General features: G+C 34.8%; 1 protein-coding gene across 4 annotated transcripts; it reads left to right on the plus strand.

Annotated features, from left to right (window-relative positions):
- Positions 1-2,190: 2,190 nt before the first annotated feature.
- Positions 2,191-18,754, plus strand: LOC121730743 (aspartyl/asparaginyl beta-hydroxylase). 4 transcript variants are annotated; one of them, XM_042119887.1, is made up of 18 exons: positions 2,191-2,324; positions 2,447-2,564; positions 2,652-2,840; positions 3,246-3,355; positions 3,694-4,083; positions 4,327-4,527; positions 5,459-5,606; positions 5,936-6,072; positions 7,640-7,748; positions 11,861-11,938; positions 12,599-12,822; positions 12,895-13,174; positions 14,361-14,458; positions 15,750-15,984; positions 16,150-16,255; positions 16,339-16,906; positions 17,288-17,418; positions 17,753-18,754. In XM_042119887.1, the coding sequence occupies exons 2-18, from the start codon at positions 2,513-2,515 to the stop codon at positions 17,901-17,903; spliced, it is 3,207 nt and encodes a 1,068-aa protein (XP_041975821.1). In that variant the 5' UTR covers positions 2,191-2,324; positions 2,447-2,512; the 3' UTR covers positions 17,904-18,754. The 4 variants fall into 4 exon arrangements, with proteins under 4 accessions (XP_041975821.1, XP_041975822.1, XP_041975823.1 ...); XM_042119888.1 differs by lacking the exons at positions 2,191-2,324; positions 4,327-4,527 and having other exon boundaries at positions 2,335-2,564; XM_042119890.1 differs by lacking the exons at positions 2,191-2,324; positions 3,694-4,083; positions 4,327-4,527 and having other exon boundaries at positions 2,337-2,564.
- The last annotated feature ends 425 nt before the right edge of the window (positions 18,755-19,179 follow it).

The following is a 19,179-nucleotide window of genomic DNA, read 5'->3' on the forward strand; positions in this document are numbered from 1 at the left end:
ACCCATCATACTAAAAGAATTTCTGACGTGTCAAAATGTATGAGCGGGGCGGGGCGTCCGAATTTTTGTGATCAGAAATTCGGAAAATGTGCGGCCGGACTAAAAAGGACATATTATCTTATTTTAACTAATATAATATAGTATAGTATAATATAGCTAATATAATATAACTACTATAATATAGAGTGACTCTAAAACTAGAGGAAGGTTTATATTTATATATCATAATCATTTGTTTTACAGATTCCCTCAAGATCCTTTAATAAGAGGAAAATGGCTGAAATTAATTGGGCGTGTTGGTTGGAATCCCAAGAAAAATTCAACAATATGTAGGCAAACATTTCATTGAAAATTTTTAAAGAAAAATTAGAATAAATACTATTTTGGTTAAAGGAGCTATCCCAACTTTATTTGTGCCAGTAAGTTTGACATACTGTTGCACTTGTTACTGAAGCAATTATTAAAAATAAGCAATTATAAGCAATTAATGCTTTTTAGTTCATTTAAGATTATACTTATATGAACTAAAAAGTATTAAATAATCCTTATTCTGTACTCAATCTTCATAATTTTGAAGTCGGTACCAGTCCTAAGTATATAAGTTGCTGTTATACCTATTCTGTCAGAGAACTGGCGATTAGGTTAGCTGGTACCGATTGCAAAATAATGAAGATTGAGAACAGAATTAATACTGAGTACAGAATAAGAATTATTTAATACTTTTTAGTTCATTTAAGTATAATATTACTATTGTCATTGCCTTGGAAGTCGGTTTTAATTTTTTGTTTAAAAATAATAATTTTACTCATTTCAGCTGTCCTTAACGTTTTCTATACTTACAGTTGGTGTTTTAAAAATTCAAAATCAAAATTGCTTTATTTCTGAACAAATCTAAAATAAAATATATTTTCAGAACACATGGTGCCTACCACCGGTTCGGTAACTAAGCCGACGAGAAGAACCGGCGTAAGAAACTCGCACGCCCACTTTTTACCAAAAAAAGTGAGAAAAAAAAAAATCTTTTAAAACAAAATTTACAATGCTGTAACTAAAAATTATACAATGTAAACATAGATAGATACATAATAATTGTAAGTCATGTAGAAGTAGCCTTGCAAGCAGTCATTCAGCATTCTACTCCCAAGATGTGCCATCAATTATGAAATCATTTTGGCTTTGGCACAAAACGTTCTTTGACTACTTTTTTAAATTTATTAATCGAAAGATTTTGAACGTTTTCTGGGACCATATGTTCCCATTTGAATATCAAAGAGTCACTTCGATTTCTCATTGTTTCCATCACCAGACCACCACTTTTGTGAACATGATACCTACTCGGAACAATACAATGTACAGCAAAAGAAAAAATTTGAAAATCGGTTCATAAACGGCGGAGTAATCGTTGAACATACATAAAAATATATCCACAGGCGAACGTCTAGACTCCTCCTGTTTGGAAGTCGGTTCAAAATAATTGTAATAAAATATTATGATATTTTATAATATGTATTTAATTTAAGAATAAAATATAATATACTATGTGTGTTGTTTACTTTCAACGTTTACTTTTAATGTAAGGACTGATTTACCAGATAGATTTTACCTGAGTAATAAATAAGTAACTTTATAATGTGTTAAGTGTAAATTATTTACCCCTATAAGAACCTCATGTCATAACATATCCGACGATTGAAAAATCATTCCAAAAGAAAATGTGTATCTACTTTTCAATCGTCACCTTTTTTTGCCAATTAAAATTTATGATACCTAATTTGAAATACAAATCTATCAAAGTTGCATATTATTTATTTCTTATAGAAACTCAGGTAAAATAACTCGAACGGACTAAACTATCGATAGCAAAATACTATACTATCGATAGTAAAATATACATCATTAGCTCACGCACACATTGACAGATCAAAAATGGTCACGCTTTTTCGAGTTGTCAGGTGGTCTTTACGACAGTATATAATATGTCTATGGTTGAAGGTAACCACGTAAGTCAAAAATAGCAACTTTTCAGGAGACAGAAAAAATGAATTGAATTTTGTCAGATTCTATAGTAGTTCAGATTTACTTTTTAACTATTTTACGAGTTTTTGTTGGCCAACACGTTTTCCGATTTTCTAGCGAATTGCATCAAAAGGTTAAAAAAAGGCAAAAAGTGACTTACGTGGTGTTAGAACTTCAAAATTCAATGACGAATTGTCAAGTTTGACACTTGACAGGAATTTGCCTTGAATTTCCCAGCTGTCTTTGCCGGTTATTTTTAGGTTAAATTCTAAAATAAATTTACGAAAGCGGCAGTGGTACTTTGTTAGGTAGGCTATTTTCATTTCTTAACCTGACCATACATTTAATAAAATTGCGTATTATAGAATTTGTACGCATGCATTCGAATAACTGAAATTAGGTCTTTATTGTCCTCATTTATTTTACACAGGTGTTATGAAACAATAAAAGTAAATCTTCTGCCGCTGGTTTAGCGTCAGATAGATAAAATTTAACCATGTCTGGTGATGTGCAACCACGAAAACGAAAAGATAAGAAGAAGAAAAAAGGTAGGTTAATCTTTGTGCCTGTTTATTTTTTCATATAAGTATTTCATTCCAACTTTAAAATCTTATGCATTACTTAATATATTACAGAAGAATTAAGTATCGAGGAACCCCGTGGAACGGCAGCTGCTCTTGGTGAAGGAGATGTGTTCATGCACTCACAGCATGATCATGGCACGGGAGGACACTGGTGTGCCAAAATAATTTTCTTTTCTCTTCTAGCAGTATTAATTACGCTTATTGGTTTAATTATTCTAGAAAACAGAGGATTGAGTGAATGTGAGTTCATCTTAATTTTTTTTAATATACTTACAGAAACATAGTTCTTAAAAAATACTTTAACATAGCAGATTAAAAAACAACATTACTTACAAGTTTTAAACTTTTTGTGTCTAAACCTCAAAGATAAGTCTAAACCTCATATTATGTACCTATCCTTGAAGGTCAGATGCTGATAGCATAATATGGGAGATCGTAGACAGCACACTTTTTGTGTGATGGAGTCTGCGGCGCACATACAGTCTCCCTATTCTCCTAATATCTCCCTATTAAATAATTTAACATTAATAACTAAGTTACTTTATTTCTGTGACTACAGCATAAACATTTTCATTAGATATCATATCATTATCCCAAAACATGAATTTTATGGTGATAAGTAAACATCTGTTTTATTTTTGACAGTGGAGGCTAATTCTGTTGAATCACGATATTCTGGAGTATTGGAAGGTTGGATAGAAGACACTATTGATGATGATCACCATGATGAGCACACACTGGAACTTAAACATCCTGTAAGTTAACTTGTATTTATAAGAAACTGTTGTGACTCATGCAACAGAGCAACTCCGTTGCACTGAAATTCGTTTATCGCGCTGGAACCATACATTTCTCCACAGTAAAAACTATCCTTTGTCCTTTCTGTCCCCCAAGGTATATCCATACCAAATTTCATCTAAATCTGTTCAGCCCCTTAAGCGTGAAGAGGTAAAATACAGACAGATACACATTCGAATTTGTAATGTTAGTCATAATATCAAATAATATTAGTAATGATATCAAACAAAATTCAAATATCCAATATCCAATAAAATGGAAATCATTTTGTATTTTTTCACATATCCAAATTTAGGCATACAGTACAAATCAAAAAGAAGATGAACTTGGCAATGATGAAGAGAGTGCTGAGGAACATGATGTAGACGAAGATGATACTGAAAATCATGGCTTGGACCATGAGAATGATGACGACCTAAATGATGATGATGATGACCTAAATGATGATGATGATGACCATGATGATGATAATGAGATAGATGAAGACAATGAAGACGATGATGACGGAAATGATGAGGAAAATGAAAGGGAAGTAGGTGAAAATTATTTGGATCACAAAGAAGATGAAATTGATAATGATGACACCGATGGCCTTGATGATGATCAAGATGATGATGAAGAAGTGGATAATCCTTATGATGGTGAAGAAGAAGATAAATACACAAATAATTTTAATTCAAATGAGGTGTGATAAATGTCGTATTTCAATGCATTTTTTTCTTTTTAGCAAAATTAACTTTGTTTTCGTAACTTGGCTTTAGGTAATTAAGTCTAGACATGACTTATTGCAAATAACAATTGCAGCTTAAAAATAACAAATATTTTAAAACTTATTTTATAATTTATATTTACTGCATGACTATTATTTTTATTTATTACTTTTATAAATTTCGGTAAATTTAAATTATTATATGAATAAAAAATTCAGGAAGCAGAAGAAATTGGTAATAAATTCAATGAAAATGTTCAAGAAAGTCACACTTATTATAGTGACAAACCAGAAACTGAAGATTCTACAGAAAAACCTTATGATTCATATTATGATGCCAATAGTGCAGAAGAAAATAAAGAAGACCAGATTAATAGCAAAGAAGAAAATTACAGATACATCAGAGAAACTAAATTTAGTGTAAGAGACAAAATAAGTAATACAAAAGGCAAAGTACCTGCTTAATGTTGGTGTGCTATAAATAATTTATTTGATTTTAGCAGTTAATGATGACAACTATTAAAAAAACTCTATACTAATTCTTCAAGGTTTAGCAATGTGTACTTAGCACTTATTTACTTACAGACTTTACTTTTAGTCTTCTAGGACTACAAAATTATATAAGATTAATGCTGATTTTTAGGGTTCCGTACCCAAAGGGTAAAAACAGGACCCTATTACTAAGACTTCGTTGTCTGTCTGTCCGTCTGTCTGTCAGCAGGCTGTATCTCAAAAACCGCTATAGCTAGACTTCTGAAATTTTCACAGATTGTGTATTTCTGTTGCCGCTATAACAACAAATACTAAAAACAAAATAAAATTAATAATGACCCCTTCATTATTAATTTTATTTTGTTTTTATTTCCATACAAGAAACGTGACCTTTTTGGCCTTTTTTGGATTTCAATAATGGTAATAATTACACACTTGAAATTCTTATAAAATCCTTTTTTATATGTCTACTTTAATAACTAATAATAATATTAAAACAAAATAAAAAAAATGAGAGGGGCTCCCATACAAAAAACACAATTTGTGGCTTACTTTTGCTCTATAACGGTACGGAACCCTTCGCGCGCGAGTCCGACTCGCACTTGGCTGATTTTTTATTACTATTGTGTTTTAGTGACGCTTCATTATAACAACTTATAAATTACAGTGTGTTATTTCAAAATTAACAAAATATGAACATAACATATTGGCTTTATTAATATAAATTGTGTGTTACTTTGTTCTAAAAATATCTGCAGCAACAGACTCATACTAGACTGGATTCTGCCCTTATTAATTTTTGTTTCAGGGAATATTATTACAAACTTTAAAAAATATTTACATTATTATTTATTTTTAGGAAGAAGACGAACATGAAGATGAAGACGAGAAAGATGATGATGAAGAAGATATAGAGGTGGAGAAAATAGAAAGGGAAATAACTGACGATGCAATATTATCTGCCGAAGCTACATTAGACCGAGACAGTCCCGAAGATAATGTTGAAGGTATGAAACTTGCACAAGTATTGATATTGAAAGCTATTCTGTTTAAAATAATGTATAAATATTTGATAACTCGAGATTTATTTATGCTACTGTGTACACGGTATGTCTTTAAAACAAAATAAACTTTCATCATAGCATGTTTCATGATATGGATGATATTATAATAAATGATAGAGATCCGTCTTTTACCATAATATGCTAAAAACTGATAAATACACAAGATTTTAATTTATACCACTATCATCAAATGTCTTTGAAAGATCATAGTGTTTTATGATAACAGATGGTAATTATAAATGGTATATATCCATATTTTTCTCTTTCAAAAGATAAATCAAAGGAAGAGGAGGATGAGCCTAAAGCAGACGAGAGTGGTGAAGATGATGACTTTCTTGAAGCTATCGATGATGGTGATGAACCACCAGTGGAAATTATAAATGCACCCAGTGGTGCTGCTTTTGACGAGGTAAATTTTTATTCTCTTTACATACAATGTGTCCCGACACCAGTGTCCGATCCTTTAATGTCCATGATGTATGGCATATTTTAGTGACAAATTGGCTTTAAAAATTTTCATCTAACCTATGCGTGTGGGAGGATATCTATGGATAGGTCTTTAAAAAACATATTGAGATTTCTAATATCATTTTTTTTCTAACCTGAAGAGTTTGCGAGAGAGACTCTTCCAAAGTGGTAAAATGTGTGTAGGGGGGACGTAACTTCTAAAGTAGGGGATATAATTAAAAAAAATATATAATATGATGTACATTACTATAAAATACAAACGAAAATTGGGTTGAACGAGATCTACCAAGTAGTTTTTTTTATACGTCATAAATGGTAAACCTTAATTTATTTTTCAGTTAATCAACTAAAATACAAAAATAAATCAAAAACCTTTTAATTTCTTACAAGTAAACCTTATTGCTGCTGCGGAACCCTTTATGGGCGAGTCCAACTCGCACTTGGCCGGTTTTTATCTTTATAGGATATTTACATGAGAAGTACTGGTAAGATTAGTGTGAAAGCCCGAAAAAAACTAAAATGGCTGCCATTTTACAACCTTGAGAGAGAGAAAAAATTCGAGAGCCAATTTGTCGATAAAATATGCCATAGATCATCATTAAAGGATCGGACACCGGTGTTGGGACACATTGTATAAGGAATTGACGGTATGATAAAATAGAGCAATAACACGGCTGTTTTTATAGTATGACGTACTGGAATTAATAAATACAGAATATGAACACGGAATAATCGTTATCGATTACTGTGTTGATGATTTTTTAAAGCTAATTTATACTTAATATTATAAAGTAGAAGAGATTGTTTGTTTGAAAGCGCTAATCTCAGGAACTACTGGTCTGATTTGAAAAATTCTTTCGGTGTTAGATAGCCCATTTATCGACGAAGGCTATAGGCTATATTTTATCACGCTCAACACAAATAGAAGCGAAGAAATAGAGGAAAATGTGAAAAAAACGGGGGAAACTATTTAAAATTGCTTATTATGTTAAAAACTACTGGAGCAACTTTTATGCTAATTGGCACACATGAATAATTAAAAGACCACGTGAAGGAACATAGGTTATTTTTTGCGGAAAAATGTAGGGTTTCCGTGAAATTCCTAAATTACGCGGGCGAAGCCGCGCGGAATATCTAGTAAACTATATAATTAAATTTAATACAAGATATATAGCTGTTGTCTAAAAATAAGAGTTGCAAGTATTCATCCATCTTCAATGTCATTTACATTAGTTTCAGGATTTACCACATTTGTAATAATTATAATATAACTGTGAGTAACAAAGCTCACATTAGGGTGCCTGCTTGCACATAAAAAAATAGTAATAATATTTATTTATTTATCCCAAAATTACAATGTAGTAATTTGTGGGAGACTTGGAGCCCAAACTAAGCCTAATCCTATATATTGGTGCCCCATAATTGCTAATATACTTAATACTTACTTATAGTGCAAGTTTTGCATGTGTGCATTTGTAATTGTGTGTTAATAAGCCCTATTATTGCAGATTGAAGAAGAAACGGTGATTGTGAAACCTCCAGACACATTAGCTGACGAAGAGGAGTATGAGAAACGTCAGGAGGAGCTACGTAAAGAAGTGGATGAGTCCTCACACAGTGAGTAGAACATTTATTATTGTGTGTTGCTTCTGCAATGAATATAGTTGTCGATTAGTTCACCTCGAAGGTTCTAAAGCTATGGTTATGTCATCAGCATAGAATCCTGACAGAGGCTAAATATGGTATGTAACGTCTAGCTAGGAAAAAAGAAGAATGCATCCAAACTATGAAGCAAGTCACAAAATTTCGTCCAAATTCATTTAATACGAAGTTTCCTATGCACTTAGTGATTTGAAATGAATCGCCAGTAATAGTATATCTACGAGATATTTAAGTCTGTCTATAGATGTTTAATTTTAAGATGCTAATATGGCTGAAAACCCTGGCTTAATAATGTCTAAGTTATTAATGTAAGACTGTAAGCCAGGTTTAAATGTCTCTAAGTTACATTTTCAGTGTCAGTGAAGGTTTTTTCCTAGGCAGACTATATATTATTGTGTGGTTTACTGGAAGTAATGCATACTAACACATTGCATGCTGGAGAAATACCTGAGAGGATAATATAAGAGAGGGGCAAGCCTACATTTTCCAGCACAATGACCAGTACAAGCTCACGTCTCGGTAGCCAATGAAATCTAGTTAAATCGTACGGTCCAATGTACTGGTACAATATGAGAACATACTTAGTGATGGCTATTTTTCATGGAAGACTGCCAAACCAGTAAATGATGGCCTCATAATTAGATTCTTTGACTGATATTGAAAATTAGGACATAAGAATGAAATACTGTTAAGCATGAATTGCACCATATAACTCTATATAATATTAAGTACATATAAGTTTGTAGTATTATGACTATAAAAACGAATCATATTAGGTCTTAACTATCTTAGTAATCATATTGTAAAAAAATATTTAATTAGGTAAAATGTTTTCTATATAGTAATTTGTTCAGAGTCATTTTACGTTGGACGTTTAATGAGATTGAATTTTTCAGTCAGTATAAAGTTCAAGGGTGTTGTCTGAGTAAAATATCTCTAATTACTTAACTGTAAATATGTCTGTGTATTCTGTTATAGATTGATTGTCAACATGTAATCCTTTGTAAATGGTTACAATTATTATTACATAGGGTACATCCTACAGTACTAGTCAGCAGTTTTCTTAGTTGTCGCTAGATGGCGATAGTTATTTTCTTACCAATATTTAGCCCGACCGCACATTATCCGAATTTCTGATCAGAAAAATTCGGACGCCACGCCCCGCTCATACAGTTTGACACGTCACAATTCTGTTAGTATGCGGGTTATACAACAAAATGTATGAACAGAGAGCGTTCCGGCGGGCGTCGAATTTTTCTGATCAGAAAGAATAATGTCCAAAATGGACTACAAAAAAAAAGTTTCTTGTTACTAAGGTGGAACTATCACTAAAACGTAGTTTGGGTAAAATGTTATAATTAAATAAAAACAGTTTATTTTAAGAAGCTGGGAAAACAAAGATAATCGTCTCTAAAAATATGAATATTGAATTTGCGTTTTGAATGCAGGATAATGTTTTTATTTTATATTTATTGAACGCATCTGTCACTACTCAGGGTAGTCCACTGCTTGCTTAAATACGCTCTCTTCTTCAATATTTCAAGAAGACAGCGTATTCCGATTTTGCGAGTATCCATGGACGACGGTAGTTGCTTTCTATCAGACCTATTGCTCGTTTGACCTATTTGCTCGTTTGCCTCCTACTTTTATATAAAAAAATCTGACGTGTGTTTCATATAATTTAAACTATAGTTTGTGCGTTTTATGATGATATGCGTGACACATTATAATTGACAATAGTAGGGAAGTTACCTAACAAAAATTAATCGATAATTTAAAAATATATAGTATAGTAAAGGAATTGCAATCGAAATTATCGATTTCGTACTGAAATTTCAGTGGTGCCGGCGATTTAAGATGGCCGCCCTTTTTTATCGATTTGATTTCGATTCAACAGAGTCAATCTCTATTGACATAAATTCCGTTTCATGCATCTGAAATTTTTCAAATGTTTTCGTAACAATAATTTTATACTCCTATTTCACAGTTAATATTTATAATTTTATATTAATAAGTAAGCATTTATAAGATTTTATTAGTCCAAGCATGTTAGGCGGACCGCGGATGGCCTCTGTTCTGGCCGGGCTAAATCTCAAAAAGTGCCAACATGGCGCCATCTCTTAATGATTACAAAAACAAAAATCCAGAAAAGAAAGATTTACTAGACCACGAGAATGATCTTATTATATCAAAGTCTGTCCAGTCGTTTTAAAACCTGTTTAATCTGAACAAACCAAGGAAACACAAAAAAAAAAACCGGCGAGTTGGACTCGCCCATGAAGGGTTCCGGAGCAGCAATAAGGTTTATTTCTATGAAATTAAAAGGTTTTTGATTTATTTTTATATTTCAGTTGATTTAATGAAAGTTAAATTAAGGTTTATCATTTATGACGTATAAAAGAAACTACTTGCAAGATCTCGTTCAAACCAATTTTCGTTGGTAGTTTTTATAGTAATGTACATCATATACATATTATGTTTTTTAGAATTGAAAGAATATAATAGAATTGCCCCTACTTTAGAAGTTAGAGGGGGGGACACACTTTTTACCACTTTGGAAGAGTCTCTCTCGCAAACTATTCAGGTTAGAAAAAAATTATATTAGAAACCTCAATATGATTTTTAAACACCTATCCATAGACACCCCACACGCATAGGTTAGATGAAAATTTTTTTTGTTTCAGTTGTACCTATGGGGACCCCTAAATTTTTTAATAATTTTTCCATTTTTGTATCAAAATTTTATTGCGGTTCACAGACTACATCTACTTACCAAGTTTCAATAGTATAGCTCTTATAGTTTCGGAGAAAAGTGGCTGTGACATACGGACGGAAGGACAGACAGACAGACATGACGAATCTATAAGGGTTCCGTTTTTTGCTATTTGGCTACGGACAACCCTAATAAAATTTTCTCTATGTAGAGAAAATTTTATTAGGGTTGATGCTAATTATTGTGCTAATGAATGCTAATTATTATGTAATAATTAGCATTCTGTATTGACTACAATGACTTAATGAATTCCATACTGCATGTAACGACAGATAGGTATAAATACGTCGCGAGCTTTGCCTGACCTCGCCTACGCGTTTTCACTCCAAAAATACGTTACTCGCACTTATCGCTACACCACAGTAACACGTCTCTCGGCTTTTGTCAATAATGACTATGGATTTACTTAATCTTGATGTTTTTCATGGCTTCGGCCAAATGGGAGGTAATTTATAACGTTTACATAATACGCATATAACGTATTTTAATAATAGTCTTAGCTAATTCGTATTTAGAAGCTTCTAAATGCTGTAATCGGTGTAACAGTTAATTTGTGGCATAATGTACAACAAATGTTAGATGTTGGTACATTCTATTTACGATCTAGACAATATGTTATTGCGTCTAACTTTGTTTTGTTTCCGCTCACGACATAGAGCTACCTTACAAGTGTTAGCTATAGTTTGCACTAGGGAGAGCGTAAACCAAGAATATTGGATAATGGATATATTGTTGAGGTCTGAATGGAATGTAATATGAAGTTACAGGCTAGATTTAGAATTTGGATATAAAAATTGATGTTTTAGGCTCGCTATAAATGTTAATTGTTATCTCTAACTATTATGATTTTTGGAGGCTGTCTTAAATCATTACTATTAACAATGTCCAAGTAATTGAAAAGATTTAATATTGTCGTTATGTTCTTTAGCTAGAATACAATAGAAAGTAGTAGCTACATAAGATATGTCCTGTCATTAATTATTGTAATTAGTAGCTTTAAAATAAATGTGCTTCTCTGCCCTGTACCACATTTCCTCTATTTTAATGCAACATTAATGCAGCTTTATCCTTGTTCAATCTAGCCTGTAACCGATTAAACTATGTCTCACAATATAAAAAAATCGTTGCTTTGTTATTTCATGAGAATAACACTTTGACTAGAGACACACTGGGTCGAATAAGAAACGACGCTACACTGATGTTATATTAAAAAGTGATATCAGGGTACTTGTATTAGCTTATAGCCAGATAACGCTTGAGCTTCTGTACACTGATGACGTCATACGTGTTACAGTGTGGCTGAAGCTGGTGGTAGGCGGGGCGTTACTGGTCGCCACGCACGCTGTACTGCGGCGCTGCGCGGCGCCGAGGGGTGGGTAGCTTCAGTTTTATTTGTAGATGTACTATCAGAGTTGATTCCTAGGCAGATGGCGGACCTAAATAATTTGGTCGCGTTATGTCTAAGTTCTAACCCAGCCGACAGATCACAATTATTAACATTGAATTGACATGATCAGACTAAATGACGTTGGTCTGTCAATTGCCCAGGAATCAATCTCCTCGATGGTACAGTTATTTATTCAAAATCATTGATTAAAAACTCAAATCAAGTCATGCAGCATGCAATATAGTTTTGTTAGAATGTACCATCGAGGAAATTGATTCCTAGACAGTTGACAGACCAACGTCATTTGGTCGGACCGTGTCAATTGAATGTTATTTGTGATCTGTCGGCTGGGTTTGACGTAACGTGACCAAACTACGTACGTCCCCCTTCTGCCTAGGAATCAATTTCTTTAATAGTACAAATTGAAGAGCATATTATTCAGCCTAGTTTTTTTGTAATTTACATTAAACTGTAAAAAAGTAGTTGATGATTTGAACTAATATAATCTCCACTATCAAATGGAATAGTGACTTTTTATTGTAATAGGAAAATTAAAATTTTGTAATATTATTTGTACTTATAGGAATACAGTTAGTTCTGTGTCAATATATTACAATATAAGAAAGCAATAAAACTTTTAAACAGATGAAGCCGAAGAAGAAAATGATACTGAAGAGCCTCTGCTCGTTGATCGTCGAATGACTCTAGTACCTCAACATTTAGATGATCAAGAAACAGAAGATACTGAAGAAAGTGCTCTCCCGGAAAAAGAAATCATCGAAGAAGTAGTACAAAAAATTAAAAACATTGATGTCGCAGCTCCAAAAAAAATTGTACCAAAAGAAGAGCCTAAGCCGGTTGTAAAAGAGGTAAAAGATAAACTTTTGAAAGTTATTTATGTAGCTAGGTCGCACAAACTCAAGATTTTAATTATCATTTAGGAACCGCCGAAGCAAGTAGAGAAAGATAAAGAATTGTACAGCGACGAAGACGAAATCGAAGAGGACGAAGAAATCGAACAATCGAAAGAGACTAACGTTATCAAAGATGAAGAAGTTGAGCCAGACGATGATGTGGAAATAGTGGACGAGGAAATTGATGAAGAAATCGAGGAAGAGGATATTGAGGAGGAGGAAATATCGGATGTAGATGATGCGGAGCTACTGAGTCGGCTCGATGCTAAATATGGCCGCTTGCCGGAACCACATAGGCCTGGACAGAGTAAAACCGAGTGCTCGCTTACTCGTGTCGTTAGAGCATGTATAACATAAAGCATGACTAATGTGAGTTCTACTAACATTTTGTGTTATTTTAGTTTTGTTTGTCGTTTCTTCATTTTTAATAATAAATTTTCATTAAATTTTGCATAGAAAACATTTATAAACAAGATTGTTTATAAATGTTTTCTGTATTTTGTTGTTCTTTAACTTTTTTGATGATAGAACTATAATAAATTAATACATAATTCCTATATCATCTAAACTCCGTTCTGTTTCATTGTGATTTGAATGTGTTGTCGGTTGTAAACCAATTTTAAAGAGGAAGGAGCCTAATTATTGGTATACCATATTATTTGGAAATTTTGAAAAAAACCTCATTTTGGCAGCAAGAGATGAAACATGTGCAAATCGATAGTACATCAAAATACAAAATATAGCAAATACTCTTTGGTAAAATGTCGTAACTCGTAACTGATACGGTTTCGGAATAAATAAGAGTTAAAAAAAATACAAAAGAAGTAACAAATAATTTAAAAAACTGGAAAAAATATATATTTTTTAACTCTTATTTATTCCGAAACCGTATCAGTTACGACATTTTACCAAAGAGTATTTAATATTTATATTTTGATGTACTATCGATTGGCACATGTTTCATCTCTTGCCGCCAAAATGACTTTTTTTTTATCGCGAATTTGTAGGTATACCAGGCTTCATACTAAAATGTCCCATGCTCTTTAAAAATTGAATTTGAACGGAGTATAGTTTTAAAACGTTGTCTTTAGTCTTCAGCTATATTATTATATCTCCCAATCATCAATGTATTCCGAATTTCAGTCACAGTGACTTCAGCGAGGTTGTTCCTAATACTAGATTCGAATTCGCTGTTATTGGCCAACGCTTGGCGCGCCGAGTGTATATTGGCCATTGCGTAAAGTAGTCATCTCCGAATGAAGAATTGCAATGAATGAGACCCCTGGCCATTTTAGCCGAAACTTTTTCGTATTCGCTTCGTTATAGAATCGCCGATCAAAATGTATGGAATTGACATAAGACGAGTCGAACGTCAACGTCATATTAACGAACGCTTATGCCAATTCTATATATTTTCATCGGCGATTCTATAACGAAGCGAAAACGAAAAGGTTGTGGCTCACACCCCAGATGTGATTTATCCGATTTTTCAGAAGACGGTGGTAATAGTGTAGACCACTTGTGGCCGGGCGAGCCGAGCGAAGCGCACTGGAGACAAGAACTCGACCGCGCAGAGGAAGAACTCCGCCAGGTATTATTGCTAAGCTTTGTTATTATTAGGCATACTTAAGTCTGGGTTAATCCTTAGTTAAATATCGTGCTATCACTCCGATCTTCGTTTAATTTAATGAAAGAGAAGACATGACATTTTAACCAGCTGTTAACACTGACAGACGTTGGTGAACTTGGACCTCAACATAATAATATTATAAATTATGGCACAAAACAAAGTTAAGAAAATTCCAGGATAAAAAACGGAGAACCAATTCAAAGCCTATCCGTAGCTTTGTATTCACATTTTTCATTCAGAAATAAAGTTAAAACAACGTAGGTTTAACCGCCAATAAAAATATTAAATTACGATTTCGGTCTCCTGATATTATAATAATTTATGTAATTTCAGGAATGGCTTGACTAATGTTTTATTTTGTATTAGATCCTACTTAGTTTTAATTTGCTCGTTGTGCCATTTAATAATAATAACTCGTCGAAAAAATCGCCTGGCTAAGATTTGCGCCCGCACCCTGCGCTTTTCTTCCCTAACGATTTGTCGATGACTTTTCAGTTTGTTACCCTTCCATATACTACTTTAAGATTATGCAAAGTTGCCACAAACTTTCCAGAAAATTGCATTTAAATTTATTTAACCCAACCCAAAGCATTTCTGCGACCAATAAAATAACAATTTAATGATTTTATGAACCCGTTCCAATGAAAGATTTGTGGCAACTCTGTTGATAGCGTGCTTAGTATTTAAGGTTGTGAAGTTTTTAAGACCCTTTATATAATAATATAAGATTGATCATTAAGAAGTCCGAAAGTTTTAGTTTTGTCCCTGCTGCTATATTCCAATAATATCTAATGATTTATTCCCTCATAATTCTAACTTAGCTGTCAGGTTGTATACATGGGCGCCGGCAGGGGGGTGCCAGGGGGTGCACTTGCTCCCCTTGGAAATCTCGGGATCAACAGGAATTGTTGAAATAAAAAGCATTTTGTAACCCTATTACCATGCCGTACAAGGATAGTTCGTAATGTTTCGGCTCTAACCGTTTTATATTGACGTAAATAGACAGGCACTGTTGTTCGTAAAAAGTGAAAAGGAAAGAACAGAAAAAAACTAAGATCTGCACCCCTTGGTAATTATTTCTGCCGGCGCCCATGGTTGTATAGTGTACTACTGCGTCTCTTAATTACAAAGGCCATTAATAAACGCATGAATGTCTTATGATCGTTATCTGTCCGCTTCACGACAGCGTAGACGTAATCTAACAACTATGTGTTTGAACTTGCGTGTGATTGTTGTACACTAACCTGCGGAGGGGGCGTGGCAATCGTGCGAGCGTCGAGTTGGCGTCGCGGCGCTGGCCAATAGCGCGCGAGCACGCTGGCTCACCGCACGAGCGCTCGACATGGGCGCTGAGAAGAAAAGGGACAACACGCTTCTGTCCCGAGCTATCAACGCATACCTGCATCTCCTCAAAATGAACGAAGGGTTCAGCAATAAGAGGCTAAAAGAAATTGCACTAAGGACCATTGACAGGATGCAGTTTGGAGGTAACTTTCAACAATGTTATAATTTAATTTCTGTAAATTCATTATTTTAATCACATTTAACTACAATGTATTTAGAAAATTCTCTGCAAATTTTGAAACCTTTTACTAATACATAATATAATGTAGGTACTTACCTAACTTTAATATTTTACTACTATTTTCCAGGAAAGTACTTGAGTGCCGAGCCCGTCTATAGACTGTTGATCAGAAGATTTCCTAATGTGGTCGGGTATCGCAATAACTTAACAATATCCTTCCTAATGGCCAATCGGTATGTCCAATTAAATATTTTTAATTTTCTATTGATCAAAATATCTGGTCCGCAAAATGTTAAACCTTAATTTTCTTTGACAGGGCAGATTTGGCGGAAGAAGTTCTTAAAGAAACCCTGAAGTTGTGGCCCGACGACCGCTTGGCGTTGGCCCATCACGGCTTCGTGATGAAGAACCAACACAACAAACTAGAGGAAGCCGTCGTTGCACTCCAGAAAGCCCTAGAAGGGGACACGGGGCCAGCCAACGAGCCTCGATTCTACTACCACCTAGGAGATGCCCTGATGCTGCTAGGGCGAGTAGACGAGGCTCACGAAGTTCACAAACGCGGAGCGAAGCACGGCCACTTCCTATCTCCGTCCCAGAGGTCCCTCTACAACGTGCCACGGCTAAAAAGCCGCCCCTGGTGGCGGGTCGAGGATACGCCGTACGCGAACATAGCTCGAGCCTTAGAAAAATCCTGGAGGGAAATACTGAAAGAGGGCGAGGCGGCAAAGGAGTTGTACGAGAAAGAGAAGGAGGGTCTGAAAGAGAGGGGCGATTGGACGCAGATGGATCTGTTCGTGCGCGGCCGCGAGATCCCGGGGCGGTGCGCGCGCGCGCCCGTCACGTGCAGCATCGCCCGCGCCGCTGCCTGCCGCCGCGGTCAGGTACTGTTACCGTGTTCTTTCTATGAAAAAGGAGGCAAACGTGCTGACGAGTAATAATGTTATAGAAAGTTTAATTATATACCGATTACCATTACCACTAGTTATTACCACTAGGTTGTTGCTAATAAAAGTTATGGACGTTTTAAATAACATTAAAAAAAATCTTTGAAAATTGTAAATTGTCATTCATTTCTGCCTTTGCATCACAACTACTGCTTACAAAATGTAATACAATGCAAAAAAAATCCCATGAGATATTTAAATAGAATTAAGCTTATCTCTTAGTAATCGCAAAAATTTTAAATGTTTTTAAATTTTACTTTATGGACTCTGTGTAAATCTTAAATTAACGCTTTTTTATTAAATCTTGACCTTCACCAGGTGAAATTCAGCTTGATGGCTGCGGGTACGCACGTTCGCGCGCACGTCGGCCCCACCAACTGCCGCCTGCGCATGCACCTCGGACTGTCCAACACACGCAACACGTTCATACGCGTGGATAACGAGACCAAGTATATTAAATATACTTATTATTTTTTTAATTTAGATATATTAAATATACAAAATGGCGTCTACGTTGCTATTCGTAGCCGGCAGCGGTTACCTTGCGCGTCCGCGACGAATTCGTTGCACATTCGCGGCGAATCCGTTACGCGTCCGCAACGCATTCGCTACGTGCCCGCTCCGCTCCGTAGCCGCTTTCGAACCGCTGTATCCTGTAACCTCCGCTAACGTCAATATTCGAATGATAAAAAAGCGTTAGGCCTTTTTCAAATCTATTAATATTTTTTCCATAACAACTTCTTTCTAGCAAGCAACCGGACTTAACAATATATTTTCTAACAGACAATGGGAGGTGGGCAAAGTCCTGATGTTCGACGACAGCTTCGAACACAAGGTGTGGCACAACGGCACGGGCGCGCGACTCGTGCTCATCGTAGATGTATGGCACCCTGACCTCACGCCGCAAGAACGAAGGCAGCTGCCCGCCATATAATGTAAGAACCGAGATTACACCACACTTTCTCAGACTCTGCAGACAGGTAAGGCCCTAAGTTAAGGGGGTTTTTCGGCCCTATATCAGGGTCAGGATCCCTGAATACAGTGAGGTGTAATACCGGATTAAGGCGAGACCGCACAAGCAGCAGGACCAAAATTAAATATTTCGGCCTCATGCCCGCAGAACGACTATCTTATGAGTGAAACTACCGATAGGTTATGCATATCCGCAATAGTCTCGGCCTATTGAGTGCGGTTTGAGAAAGCCTGCTTTCATAAAAGAAGATTGATGTGTAATATAGCTTGTGTGTAAGGACCTGCAGGCTACAAAGTATTGAACTACGTTGCGGCGTCGCATTACATAATCTAAATCACTATGCGATTATTTTTTGATACGACGCCGCAGTGTTATGCCTTGTCCCTTACTCTTGAAATGAATTTGTAACACCTTCACACAATTTACCAATGCATAGTTGCATTAGATATAGTATTTGAATATTTAAAAAAAATTACTTATGTAATTTTAGAGGCCTTATTAACACAATTTGTCATTTGTTAATGTTAAAATTTAGAGGAGAATAATCTATTATCTACATAATATTATTAAATATTATGTAACATACTGTATAACTTGTGAATCTTAGAAAGATCTTTTAACAAATCATTTTTATTAAGCTACTATCATCACATAATATGTAATATTATTTAAATGAAATGGACATCTTATTTTTATAAGATACAAGCAATGTTAAATTTTGATGTTAAGACTTAAAATATGTTTTTAGAGATTATATAAAAATACTTTGATATATTATTCTATTTTCTAGTGTAAATAAACTTACAATGCTCTAAATGTGTTTTTATTATTTTATGTTATTGTAAAATAGTAATGATTATTAAAATGATTAATATGTGGTCTTAATTATAGGCAATATAAACTAGGTCTTCTACGTGGGCGAGCCATGCTTCGGCACGAATGGGCCAGCTCGCCCGGAGAAATACCACGTTTTCACAGAAAACCGGCGTGAAACAGCGCTTGCGCTGTGTTTCGCCGAGTGAGTGAGTTTACCGGAGGCCCAATCCCCTATTCCCTACCCTACCCTATTCCCTTCCCTTCCCTTCGCATCCCTACCCTTCCCTATTCCCTCTTAAAAGGCCGGCAACGCACCTGCAGCTCTTCTGATGCTGCGAGTGTCCATGGGCGACGGAAGTTGCTTTCCATCAGTTGACCCGTTTGCTCGTTTGCCCCCTTATCTCATAAAAAATATAAAAAA

This window comes from Aricia agestis, chromosome 9 (genome assembly GCF_905147365.1).
Source record: "Aricia agestis chromosome 9, ilAriAges1.1, whole genome shotgun sequence".
Lineage (NCBI taxonomy): Eukaryota > Metazoa > Arthropoda > Insecta > Lepidoptera > Lycaenidae > Aricia > Aricia agestis.